The 14446-nt window shown below is 31.5% G+C and overlaps 1 protein-coding gene across 1 annotated transcript; it reads left to right on the top strand.

Annotated features, from left to right (window-relative positions):
• The first annotated feature begins 1298 nt into the window (after nt 1-1298).
• Nucleotides 1299-2312, top strand: LOC129966405 (uncharacterized). Its single transcript, XM_056080827.1, has 2 exons — nt 1299-1631; nt 1731-2312. Exons 1-2 carry the CDS (start codon nt 1299-1301, stop codon nt 2310-2312), a joined length of 915 nt encoding a protein of 304 aa, XP_055936802.1.
• Nucleotides 2313-14446: the final 12134 nt, after the last annotated feature.

Below are 14446 nucleotides of genomic sequence, written 5' to 3'. Positions count from 1 at the left end.
TCCTTTATTTTTATTCTAACTCTCAATTGTCATACTTGAATATGTTATTCAAAACTCTAACCAAATGTGTTTATACACCAAAACGGTCCCCACATTTGTAGAGGGAACCGCAACTGTAACCTATCTGTATATCAAAAGGAACATTTTTTGTACATATTGTAAATACTTTTGTTCTTCTGTAACCAAGTATTTGATTTAAAAAAAGTGGCACGGGGGTCTGGATCTACTCTCACTCTCTATGCCCACCCAACTGTTTAAATAATCGTAAAGATTATAGTCGCAGGGGCATGGGGAGGTGTTAAGGTTAAGGTACAGACTGCTTTGGCACCGCTCGTCATGGTACAATTCATGTTATTACAGTTTTTTGTTCGCGGCGTGTCCGAGACTGTTTTTTTCGGTTTCTGCCCCGTTACTCCTGGTGTAATGTTGCTTTTGCAGCGAAGCGGCATGGCCTTGAGTGGTACAGACTGCTTTCTACCACCTAGAAAAGAACAACCATATATGCAATTGACAATATGGATTCCGTGAAAGGAAATCAGTGGACATGGCCATTGACAACTTAATGAGGGAAATCAAACTGGCAAAACAAAACAGCAACCACGTCCTCCTGCTCTCAATTGAGGGTGCAAGGGTGCGTTTGACAACATTCAACATGCTGCAATCGTAGATTACCTGAATAATAGCAATAGCCCTGCTAACTTGATAGAAATTTTCAAAGACATACTTAAAAATAGAAAAGTCGTCCTCCACACAGCAGAGAACAGAAACAAGGCTGCCCACAGGGATCCTGCAGTGGTCCTGTTCTCTAGAACCTGGTTGCAAATGAAATCCTTTAGCAGGATTGGCCACGCAACACCACCATCCAGGCTTTTGCGGATTACTTTGCTATAATAACTCATTCCCCAACCAGGAAAGAAATTGAGAACCAAACACACGCAGCAATAGAAAAATTCTCCAAATGGGCAAATAAAAACAAGTTGGAAATAGCCATTAATAAAACCAATTATATCTTCCTCAGTAAAAGAGTAAGATGCCCATCAATAAAATAGAACGGCACATCGATCAAAAGAAAAAAATCAATAAAATACCTAGGAATTCAAATAGACGACAAACTCAATTGGAACGCACACCTTCGATATCAAGCAACAAGAGCAGCTATCCTCCACCAAAATCTCCTAAAAATAGCAAAAAAATCCTGGGGAATTAAGCAGGCACAAAGAAAACCCCCCTACTCAACTGTAATTGAAAGAGTACTTGCACATGGCGCAGCCATCTGGTGCCAAGATCCCACCGAGAGGATGAAAAGGAAACTTGCAGCCATCCAACGGCCGATTCTACTAGCCATATCGGGTGCCTATAGAACTACCTCAACAGCAGCCCTACAAATAATCTTGGGAATTCCCCCTCTCCACCTCCAACTACAAAGAGAGGCAAAGGGCATCTCGTTATATAGGCTCAAAAACCCGACCAACAACTGCGACCTTCAAATTAGCCAACTAGAAATAGACTATAAGATTTCAGGCTGGACTTCTCATCCCTCGGTACACCTAGAAGATCAAATTTCCCTTGACGACGGACCCGAATGGAATTTATACAGATGGATCGAAAACGAACAAGGGAGTAGGAGCAGCGTACTGTGTCTTTAACAATGGAGTAACTACAACAACTTGGGCAACAAAACTGGCCCACCACAACACAGTATTTCAAGCTGAGATCCTGGCCTATACAAGGCCGCAGAATTCCTGAAGTCCACATCAGCAACATCTACCATCTACGTCGACAATAGGGCCAGCAACTTAGCAGCAAAAATCCAAAATCCAATAACAAATGTGCCAGGAAAATCTTTGAAATACTCTAAAAATGCAAACATAAAGATTTCCTGGATTAAAGCCCACGACGGATATGCAGGTAATGAGAGAGAGGATAGACTTGCCAAACAAGCTGCTGATTCAGACAGCCCTATCCAGCCCGAACCATACCCAATTTCATTCATAAAGTCCAGTCTAAGGCGAACCATGTTGGAGAAGTGGCAAACGGAATGGGACAATAGCGAATCCGGAAGACTCATCTACCAGCTTCTTCCAAAAGCCACTCAACAACTTACGCCATGGAGAAGGGAAGAAATTCTCTTCTTCACAGGCCATGGCCCATTTCCCACCTACTTAAAAAGGTTCAATTTAGCAGACGAGCCTTACTGCACCTGCGGCGAAGTAGGGTCACCACTCCACTACGCAACAGAATGCATTTTAACTACATCTTATCACCTAACGAACCATCAGCTAACCTCCAACAGGCCTGGTTCTCCAGGGTAGCAGATAACTTTCTCAGCAGGGCGAAGATCAGAAAAATGGTTCAATTCCTCGTACAATTCATGTTATTGCAGTTTTGGGTTCGCGGCGTGTCCGGAACTGTTTATTTCTTTTTCTGCCCTTTACTCCTGGTGTAATGTTGCTTTTCCTGCGCAGCGGCATGCCTAAAAATCTTCAACCCAGCCAACTACAACTCAGCCAATATCAGCTCTACATCATCAGCACAGTCACCATTACCTCCACATCATTAGCTTAGCCATCTGCAATCATTCCAGCCTCAAACTTCTATCTAGTCGTTCCCACCTCAGCCTGCTAATTCAGCCCAGTCCCTCAACATAGCATTCACCATTTCTCTAGCCATCATGAGACCAACCAACAACAGTCCCACTAGTCAAGCCAGCTTCTTTCCAGACAGACTCACTCCAAATTGGGAAGGAGGGACATGGGGAGGTGTTAAGGTTAAGGTACTGATTGCTTTGGCGCCGCTCGTCATGGTACAATTCATGTTATTGCAGTGTTTTGTTCGTGGCGTGTCCGGGACTGTTTTTTTTTTCGGTTTCTGCCCCTTTACTACTGGTGTAATGTTGCTTTTCCTTCGCAGCGGCATGGCCTTGAGTAATACAGACTGCTTTGGCGCCGCTCGTCCTAGTACAATTCATGATATTGCAGTTTTTTGTTCGCGTCGTGTCCTGGACTGTTTATTTCTGTTTTTGCCCAGTTACTTCTGGTTTAATGTTGCTTTTTCTGCGCAGAGGCATGGCCTTGAGTGGTACAAATTTAAAACAATTTACATTATTTCATTTCAATAGAGGGCGATTTTACAAGGTTTCTTAAACTAATAAACGAAATACTACAAAGAATGAAACGAATGACACATTTATGGTTAGATGTCGCCATCTTTAGGACAAAATTATAAATTCAAAGCCATTTATTTCATTTCATTTCAGTAGAGGGCACTTTTCAATTGATGCAAATTTTCAAATGAATTTTATCAAATGAAACTTTTTTTAAAAATTAATAAACGAAAATTAATAACGAATTTATGGTTAGATGTCACCGTCTACAGTGCAAAATTATAAATTCAGAACAAGTAACATTACTTAATTTCTGTAGAGGGCGCTTCTTACAAGCTGTTTTTAATTTAATAAACGAAACACCACAAAAAATGAAATCAATAACGCATTTATGGTTATTGATTTCATTGAGTATCAACACCTACAGGAGAAAATTATAAATTAAAAACTAATTATTCGTTTTGAGTTCAGTAGAGGGCACTTTTTAATTGGTAAAAGTTTTCTAATGAATTTTCTGAAACGAAACTCTTTTGAAATTAGAAAAGAAATGCCACAAAGAATGAAATCAATAAGGCTTTTATGCTTCAGTGTCACCATTTGTAGGACAAAATTATAAATACAAAATAAATTATATCATTTCATTTCAGTAGAGGCGCCCTTCTGAATCTGTTTTTAAATTTATAAACGAAATACCAAAGAAAAATGACATCAATAACGCATTTTTGGTTAGGTTGCGGCATCTACAGGGAAAAGTTATAAGTTCGAAACTAATTATTCAATTTCATTGCAGTAGAAGGCGCTTTTTAATTCATAAAAAAATTTCAATTAGTTTTCTCAAATGAAACTTTCTTTAAATTAATAAACTGAATACCCAAAAGAATGAAATGAATGACTCATTTATTGTTATGTGTCGCCATCTGCAGGACAAAGTTATAAATATAAAACAAATTATAATATTTCATTTCAGGAGAGCGGGCCTTTTACAAGCTGTTTTTAAACTAATAAACGAAATACCACAAAGAATGAAATCAATAAGGCATTTATGGTTACGTGTCGTCATCTGTAGGAAAAAAATTATAAATTCGAAAATAATTATTTCATTTCACTTTGCTGGAAGGCGCTTTTCTGAATTTTTGGTTAGGTGTCACCATCTACAGCACAAAATTATAAATTCAAAACAAATTATGTCATATCGTTTGAATAGAAGGCGCTTTTCACAAGCTCTTTTTAAACTAATAAACAAAATAACATACAGAATGAAATCAATAACGCATTTATGATTAGGTGGTTCCATCTAGAGGGCAAAATTATAAATTCAAAACCAATTTATTTTTATTTCCTTTTTGTAGAGAGCGCGTTTTAACTGATGAAACTTTCCAATGAATTTTCTCGAATTAATTATAAATCTTCTACTTAAATACGATTTTAAAACTGCAAAAGAACTGAGTAAAACAATTTACAATTTTTTTTAAAAAAACTTATATACGAAATAGCACAATAAATCAATAAGGCATTACATGTTAGTCCTCGCCATCTACAGGACAAAATTATAAATTCAAATCAAATTATTTTATTTCGCTTCAGTAGAGGCCGCTTTTAAAGTGATATAAGTTTCCACAGAATCTTCTTCAATACAAATCTGAAATCATAAAAGTATATTTAATTCAACTGTTTTTAAACTAATAAACGAAATACCACAAAGAATGAAATCAATAACGCATTTATGGTTAGATGTCTCGAACTACAGGACAGTATTATAAATTCGAAACAAATTATTTCATTTAATTTCATAAGAGGGCGCTTTTCACAAGCTATTTTTAATCTAATAAACGTAATACCACAAATAGCATTAACGCATTTATGATTGGGTATAGCCATCTACAGGACAAAATTATAAATGCCAGTCAAATTATATTATTTCATTTCAGTACAGGGCGATTTTTACAAACTGTTCTTTAGACTAATAAACGAAATACCATAAAGAATGAAATCAATTACCCATTTATGATTAGATGTCTGTATCGAAAGAACAAAATTATAAATTGAAAACAAATTATTTTATTTCATCTCAGTAGAGGGGGCTTTTTGACAGATAAAATTTGCTCTGGATTTTCTTAAATTAATTATAATATTGTACTTCAATGCAACTTTAAAAACCACAAAAGATTTTTAACAAAGAAAAGCAATTTACGTGATGTTTTTAAACAAATAAACGAATTGGTTCATAGAACGAAATCAATAACGCATTATTGGTTAGGCTTCGCCATCTACAGAGCAAAATTATAAATTCAAAACTAATTATTTTATTTCGTTTCAGTTGAGGGTGTTATTTAACTGATAAAAGTTTCCACTGAATCTTCTACTTCAATACACATTTAAAACCTCAAGAGAATATTTAACTGAGATTTTTTTTTAAAATCTAATAAACGAAATACCACAAAGAATGAAATCAATAACGCATTTATTGTTTGGGGCCTCCATCTACAGGGCAAAATTATAAATTGAAAACAAATTATTTTATTTCATTTTAGTAGAGTGTGCATTTTAACTGATAAATGCTTCCACTGGATTTTCTCAAATAAATAATTAAAAAAATGAAAATAAAAGAATGTTCAATTCTGTATTCTTTGAATTAAATCTAATCACTGAATATAAATTTCAAGCATTTCAATACGTCATCGTTATCTATAAGTTACAATACTTAATATTATAAATATATAGAACTTATAATAATTCAATCAAATATTATCAACGCATTTGACGAAAGTAAGTTTGTGCGTTGTCTAATTGAAAGTTTTTACTTAATGTTATGAGGTCTTGACACTATTTTCATATAAATTTCTGCAATTTGAAATTGAAAGGAAATTTTGATCTTTATAACACATCTGAACGCGGACTCTTATTTCGAGAATATGATTACATTTGTATTTTTCCATATTTGTAAAAAAATAACTTGGTTAAATAAAGTTTTATTTTTATGTAATTGTATTTTTAATGTACCATTTTTTTGCACTTCCATGTTAAATAAACAAAAATGACAAATGATATCTAGAGTGATATGATATCTAGATCTAAGAAAACTGCTGAATCTTTTCTAATTTTTCAACGGTAGTCTGAAATGTTGTTATTCCGAAAAGGGATATATTTTTGTAAATCCTCATTTTTATTTTCTTATATTCATGTAAATTTTTCTATGAGAAAGAAGACTTGGATATGGATTTATTATTTTATCTTGGATTTATTTTCTTTATTATTTTTTAAACAACTCATATTGAGTGTGTATTATTTTAAATGTGTTGAGTTTTAAAAACTTATTATTTTATTTTTTTATATTTAACTTTTGAAACTAGTTTTTTAACATAATCATGACACTTTATCACGAAAGTCAATGAAATGTGTGTCATATATTAATTAATGTTACCGATTTAAATGTTTAATATAAATTCTTATACTTCAAAACTGATGTGATGACGAATTTTCTTTAATATGAACCCAAAAGCATTTCATTCTTATATGAATATTAGGAAAAAAATTATGACTGTATTTTTTTAAGTAAAAAAAATATAAATACTTTGATTTTGAAAACTAATAAACGAAATACCACAAAGAACAAACTACTTCTTGGAAACAAAATATGAACCCTCACATTTCAATATTTTTAATGGCGAATAATTTGTTTACTTTTAAAGACTTAATTATAAATTTTTAAAAACGAATAATAATTTTTCGTACTTTTAGTACGGTAGCTTTGAATTATTGGGTTCTTCGTTCATTCCTAACATTCATGAATTTTCCATAAAATAAAATTCTTCTTCCTTTTTTCCTTTTTTTTAATATTCTATATATTTTATATTCTTATTTTTTCTATATTTTTTATATTATGAATATCCTGAAAAAGAAATAACTTTCTTTTGTCGAGATGAGAAAGATAGATATTATAAAGAACATATTTTAAAAAACAAGAAGCAACTCTTCCAAAATCATTCGTTTCATCAAAGAAAAAAAGTTTCTTTCAAAAATGTTCGTGAATTTTTCGTTCTGTGTACTTTGCGACAGTATTAAACAAATTAACTGACAATAGAAATTAACGAACTACAGAAATAATCAAAAATAATTACGCATTATCTACTAAAATTTGGAAAATTTCAGAATTCATAGAAAAAAATATTTATGATAATAGTACATGACGCACATTTAATTTTTGAAGAATATTCTTATTCTATTCTTAATAAAGAGGTTATTAAGAATTATTAAGAATTATTCTATTCTTAATAATTCTTAATAATAATACTATAATATTTTGCAAATTTTGATTGACTGCAGAAGTCTTCACTTCGGAATTGATCTTTGTAGGATCATGTGTTACTTCAAGGTAATTAGATTATCAATATTTTCCTTTAAAACACAATTTTCAGATAACTGTACATTCAAAAACCACAAGGAGAGGAACCCTAACAAAGCAGTCATCGTTTAAGAAAATTCGCGAAATTCCGTTAGATTACAAAAAATTTCAAAAAACTTTTATTGAACACTTATGCTAATATATAGATGTGTGTCATGTTAAACTTTCAGTATTCTGAGAGTAAACTGCTTAATGTCTACAAATTATTGGTTTTAACAACAATGTAAACACCGCGTTATTGCATTTGGAAGCAACATTTGTTGCTACTTCTCTTCAAAAAATATTCTGTTACCCAAATCGAAGTCTATGGCCAATATGGAAGTAAACTAAAATTGGTTAATCCTGGCTGAATAAATCTTAGACTATAATGTATTATCAAAATAGTTAAATGTAACATTTCTCTTAAAAATGGCAAGTTTTATTTCATAGCAATATTACATTTAAAGAAAAGAAAGAAAATAGCATAAAATAGATAGTTGAAATAAAATATCAAAGAAATGTAAAGTACAATCGTGTTCAAAATTTGGAACAAAAGTTTCACTCTAATATCCATATTGTATGCACTGGCAATAAAAGTTTAAAAAAGGAATTCTTTGGAATGTATTCATATTCAAGGAAATTCAAAAGTGTAACAAAAGATGATAGCTTTCCTTTTCATATTTTAAAGAAAGTTAAAGCTATTTTTAGGAGCGGTCTCACAATAAAAGTATTTCTTCTTTAAGAATAATTCTATTGAAACCAACAATGTAATGTTTTCATACAAGTGAATTCTGCGTTATCTGTCGTACAAATGAATTGTAATAGTAATAATAACAACTGTTGTATTAATTTATATAAAATGTTTATTTTATGAAAAAAATAATTATTTATATTTGAAGAAAGTGTTGTTTCTAAAATACTTTTATCTATTTTATTTTATAAGCAAATTAAAATACAAATAAATTCTTATGCGAGATTTTTATGATACAAAAATGAATGCGCTTGATTTAATGACTATGTAGATTAAAATATGAAAGAATTACTAAAATGTAAATTTAAAAAAAAGTAGTTAACTTTCATCCTTGTTTTGTTATATTCTTTAATTCATCCTACGCTGCTTAAACGTCACACACTTATCGAATTAAAGTAGTTTTCATCCTATAATTATTTACGATGTTATTAATAATAGGAACTTTGAACTAAATTTATAAAGGGTATCAAATGTACCCAATCCTATAAAGAATTTAAATGTTCCCTAGATCCCAAAGAGACATAGAGGGCATTTGCATCATTAGGGAGATCTATGGATGCAATTATGTCTCATAAACGTAGAACCAATAAAATATCTTCGCAAAAGGAATGTCATTTAATTAGAATTTAAAAAAAAAAAAATTCTATACAATTATGGATATTGAATGTCAAGAATAATTATCAAAATAATATTTATCTATGCTTATAATGAAAAATGTTACTGTCAAAACCATTCAAAATAATTCATTTCAAATATATATATATATATATATATATATATATATATATATATATATATATATATATATATATATATATATATATATATATATATATATATATATATATATATATATATATAAATATATTTGAAAATTTTATTCCGTATCTATATATATCATTGAAATATTCCTTTTATTCCTCATCGAAAACTAAAGAAAGTAGTCAGCCCAAAATTTTCTCTAATACTCTACACTAATTTTGTTTCTCGAATTGAAATCAAAATTTTACACATAAATATAATCGTGTTCACAAAATCATATACCAAATCTTATATATTTAAAAACAATAATTTTTTTCATAATCATGTTCGCATGTTTGTAAAAGTACAGATCGACTGCAGTCTGCATTTTTGGACCCTTCAGCACAACGACATTAAATATGTAATGTGTGACTTAAACATACAAAATTGTGTTCATGTTTTATAAATTTAATTGTAGTTATATGTCAAATTTTGGCTATAATCGTTACATACAAGTTTTGTACATCATCAACTATATATTCTGTGTCCTGTTGCTTGTGTATTAATCCATCCCTATGATTAATTGCAAAATATTGCACGCTAATTGGCTCTTTAGCACCTATCGTTCGCCAATGGCATGAAGTTAGCTTTATACAAGTTTCGGGGTAAGTTAGCTTTATACAAGTATACGAGAGAGTTTCGGGAAGACCATATCTGCGGTTCCTTCAAAAAAAAATGTTTAATTTTATTGCGTAATCACTTTTTTGTTAATGCGAAGAATTTCACTTGGGACTTCTGAGATAAATATTCATATTGTTACGAACCTGTGATGCTACTTCCCAGCATAGCTGGTTCCATAGGAGGTCCCAGAGTTTGGCGACGAATTTGGCGACTTTGGCGAAAAAATAGATTATAACCGAAACATCGAGAATTTTCCCGAGCCGTCCAGTAGGAACCGAGTTACGCCTCGAACGTTCCTGATTGGTTGAGAGGCTTCTAGTCCCGCCTCCTGATGCCTATAAAAGGAAGCAGTCCTGCCGCTGCCGATTGGTTGTGAACCAGTGGTGAATTGAGTGGTCGTGAACCAGATCGGAGAGAGTAGTCGTGGACCAGGTAAGAGAGAGTTGTCGGAACCACGATAAAGACCTGGCCTTCCAAGGATAAGCGGAGCAGCGACGGAGTGAAGCTAGTGCTGAACTATACTGTGTGCTACTGTCTGCAGTAGAATCTGTTGTATGCTGCACGTCTCGGCTGAAGATACTCGTCTTCTGTGCTGTATATAGTTGTCATCTTTGTGCTGTCCTGTGTGTCTTCGTGTAAATAAACATCGTTGTTTTATTTTCTACTGCCGCCTGGTGATTGAGCGTTCTTCACACCATCTAACTTCCATTATCCAAACGAATTCTGGAAATTTCGTAACAATATCTTTTGGGAACATTAATTGTCAAAATATAAGAAAGAACACTAGATTACAATGCATTAACATGGCAAAATTTCGAAAGCTTTTATTTCTATAGAAAGATTTTTTAGACTCTTATTTCCTATCATCGTTATTCGATCATCAAGGCAATGAATACAGCGAACCTATAATTGTAATTCTTATTAAAGAATATAATGGAAATAAAAAATGATATCATTCAGAACAGAAAAATAACAGTCAAGAACTTCTGTATCCATCACAAATATTAATAAAACTTTTTTATTAAATAAAAATCAAACTTCATTGTTATTACACTTTCTGTAATGCCTAATATTTTATTAATATTTCATAATTAGACAAAATAAGTAAAAATTAACAACATAACAAAAATTACATAAAGTTTTAATCATTTAACGATTTGAAAAATCATTGCTTTACCTGAAAAATAATTAAGGGGGAAAGAAATAGTTTAATTATCTTTATAAATATTTCACTTTTAGATTTTGGTGAATCTTCCTAATTCAGTCTTCTTTGTGCGCGTTGAAGTGGTTAAAGCTCTGTGGGACTAAAGTGCTCCAGGTACGAGACGTGCTTCCACGGAAGAACTGTTGCCTGTAAGAACTGTTGCAAGGTAAATCAGTCGGGGTCAATATCATACCATTATCATGGTGTGGAAGTTGTAGAGAAAGTGGCAGCTCATGTGCCATCTTCGTCGTCTGACAGCGGTTCAAAATTATGAGGTCCATCCTAAAATAGCCCAAGTGTTACTTTAAAATAGGATGTAAATATAACTTAACAATTTAAACATTTTCAAAAAAAATGTTTTTGTAGTCATGTTTATTTGTAAATTCATACTGAATCATTTTTCACTCAGCACTGAGCTATAAAGTTGAAATTAGATTTGTAACCTTATCCCTAAATTTGACGATGTAACCTTATCAAACATTTTGACGATGCAAGTTAGATAATCTATTTGTCTGTATGCAAGGGAACACGATAATTCTAAAATGTAAATAATTATATAGATAAAAGTTTATTCGCAAACTTTCAATCAAAATCGCAAATGTCTATAAAATTTAACTGTGTATATATTTGAGCATGCGGAAATGCTAAAAAATAAAACAAAAATTAACAGCACAGATAAGCAATCTATGGAATGGGATCTTGTGTTTAAGATTGTAAATTTGTTTCAATTTTTTGGATAAAATTCCTGAAATTGAAATCAATATTTGGCTTTTTTCATTTTATCACAAAGCGGAGTGATCCATACCGAGACTCACCATTTGGGAATTGATGAAATCTATTGAAGTTTGTGGACTGCCACCATTTTCTTAGAGTTATACCATTAAGCTAGTAAAACGTTAGTCTTGTCAGCTAGTAAAACGTTATTTGTTGAAAACAGTTCCTTCCATCCATAGCATTAAATATTCCGCAATCCTCTCGCCATATTAGGTAAAACAATGTTGTGCAGGGTGATTTATATTGATTGGGACAAAAAGTATGTGTAGTCCGAATTGTATAATTCCTTTATATATATAAAAAATTATTCTGAACATTAAAATTTTAATTGTATCAAGCGACAGCGAAATTCTTCTAGTAACGAAATCGCCACCACAGGTCGCTAGGAGTCGCTGTCATTATCAAAATACCACAATGGAGTATGCCAAAAATCTGAACCACAAAAACCACAATGTATGTAAAAAAAAAAAAAAAAACCACAGCATAGTCACAATATTAAACAGTGAAACAATTACAAGACACAAGAAGAGTATGTAAAAAATCCAGCAAAGAGTGAATCCCCAGAAAAAATGAAATGGCTAAAACAATTCGTGAAATATTTTCACAAAATCTCGAAAAATGAAATGTGTTGTGTGAATCCAAAACTGAATGGGCATCAAACAACAATGTTAGCATGTATTACGGAGGCATGGTATGGGTTAACCGATGTAATTGACACATTAACAAGACATACTCAATCCGGGTGTGGCAGGAATTGTAATATCTCTCATATATTTGCCATATCACCGATGGGACGCCCATAGAACAAGTGAATAATTGTAGCTTCATGGTATATTTGATAAATCAAAATTAGTTAATTAAAATGTTTATAGGAATGCTTTATTTTTGCCGCGTTCAATATGAATCACTCCGTATTTATTCTGCTATAATTGTGAAATTTCCATTTCTGCAGAGGCTTTTGTATTTTTCATCAAAGGAGCAATCTAATCCAGAGATAGTCTAATGATAAATAAAATTGGGAAGGAACTAAAGATTAGTATAATAAATTTATATAGTTTGAAATTTTTTAAAAAAATCATTGCAATTAAAAGTGTGTATTATTTTTTTTCTTCTCAAACTTAGATATTCTACTGACATGAAAATAATCACCATAATGATTTTTTTATTTGTTATTCTTTATAGTTTTTTCTAAGGAAAGTAAGTACTGCGCAAAGAAAAATAGAATCTCAGGAGGGAAACAAGAAAATCTTTAAAAAGTTTGAAGTGTTTACAAATAAAAAAACCCCAGGAAAAAAGCATGATATTTATTTCAAACTAAAAAAGAGAATAGCTTGTTTCTCAACGCAAGAGGTCAGATTAAACTTAATTAAGTTGTTTTCAAATCTAAAGCCACAATATGTTCCATTCCTTTTTTTATTCAAAAATAATTAAATTCTATTGAACCAACTATTTTCAAGTCATTGTCATTTGTAAGAAAGGAAATAGAATTCGCATTGATAACACTTCAATAAAAAGGCATTAATGTTGTCAAAGATGTTTATGAAAACTAAGCTCATGTTGTCAATTTTTAAAAAAAGTAATACTGCAGAAAAAATTTCTTTGGTTCTCAGATATAAAAATTCTTCTTTGTTATTCTCTGTGTAAATGGTACGAATATATTTTTTTTAATTTTATGCCCATTTTTATAATAAAAAACATTGCACAAATAAGTACAGTGGCTCCCAAAAGTGATCGTACACCAACAAGAATCAACTAAAAACCTCATTATTTACCATTATATATTCTTATTTTTACATGAAAATTTTTTCATAGCATATTTTTACAGTTCTCAATAAAGCAGTGAAGAATAAATTTTAATTACGATGCAAATTATTTTTTAAAAAAATGACAATAAATAAAATTGCACAAAAATAGGACACAAAAGTGATCATACACTTTAAAAAACATCACTAAATATGAAATTTTCTAAATTTTTATAAATGTTTAATATTTAGTAGGATATCCTTTATTCTTTATAACAGCTATTAAACGTTTGTGCATAGATTTAACTAAACGGTCGGTTACTTCTGCACCGATTCGTGTTCCATTCTTCGATCATTACTGCTTTCAATTGAATTTTCGATTTAATGTTGTGACTTCTTACTCGCACCTCTAATTCTTTACAAATATGTTCTATAGGGTTTAAATCCGGTGATTGAGCTGGTGTTTTAAGGGTTTGAGGGCAATGATAGAGGCAAAAAAGACGAACATTCATGGCCGTCTGCTTAGGATCGTTGTCTTGGTAATACACAAAGTTGTTTAAAATGCCCAATTTTTGTGCTGACACTTTTAAATTATTATTGAGAATATTTATATAAACTCTATGATCCATTATACCATCTATGAATACTAAATTGCCTATTCCAGCCGCTGACATACACCCCCAAACCATGACACCTCCATCGCCATGTTTTACTGTTCCAACTAAATTCTTGGCATTAAGTTCTTCGTTTTTTTTTTTTTTTTTCCTCCATACAATGATTCTCCTATCCGACCCAAAGATGTGAAACTTACTTTCATCTGCAAATAAGACACGATTCCAATAGCTCTCTCGCTGGTTTATCATAGATTTGGCAAATTTAAGCCAAGCAATTCTGTTCTTCTGACTTACAAAGAATTTTCTTCGTGCAGAGCGGCCATGTATACCAGCATTCCGAAGAATTCTACGAATAGTTTCACAGGAAATAGAAGTTCCATTTGATTCATTATATTGTGAAGTAAACTTTATTGCACTCAGACGTGGATTTTTTAGAAATTTACTCACAATATTTC

This window comes from Argiope bruennichi, chromosome 4, assembly GCF_947563725.1.
Source record: "Argiope bruennichi chromosome 4, qqArgBrue1.1, whole genome shotgun sequence".
Lineage (NCBI taxonomy): Eukaryota > Metazoa > Arthropoda > Arachnida > Araneae > Araneidae > Argiope > Argiope bruennichi.
Note: the sequence above shows the minus strand (reverse complement) of the source record. Positions and strands in the feature narration are given on the sequence as shown.

What these genes read in the sequence shown, in the direction of transcription:
- LOC129966405 (XM_056080827.1), top strand. Translation starts at nt 1,299, where the DNA reads ATGAAAAGGAAACTTGCAGCCATCCAACGGCCGATTCTACTAGCCATA. An exon ending in AACAAGGGAGTAGGAGCAGC is followed by an intron (nt 1,632 to 1,730) that starts GTACTGTGTCTT and finishes GGCCTATACAAG; the next exon opens with GCCGCAGAATTCCTGAAGTC.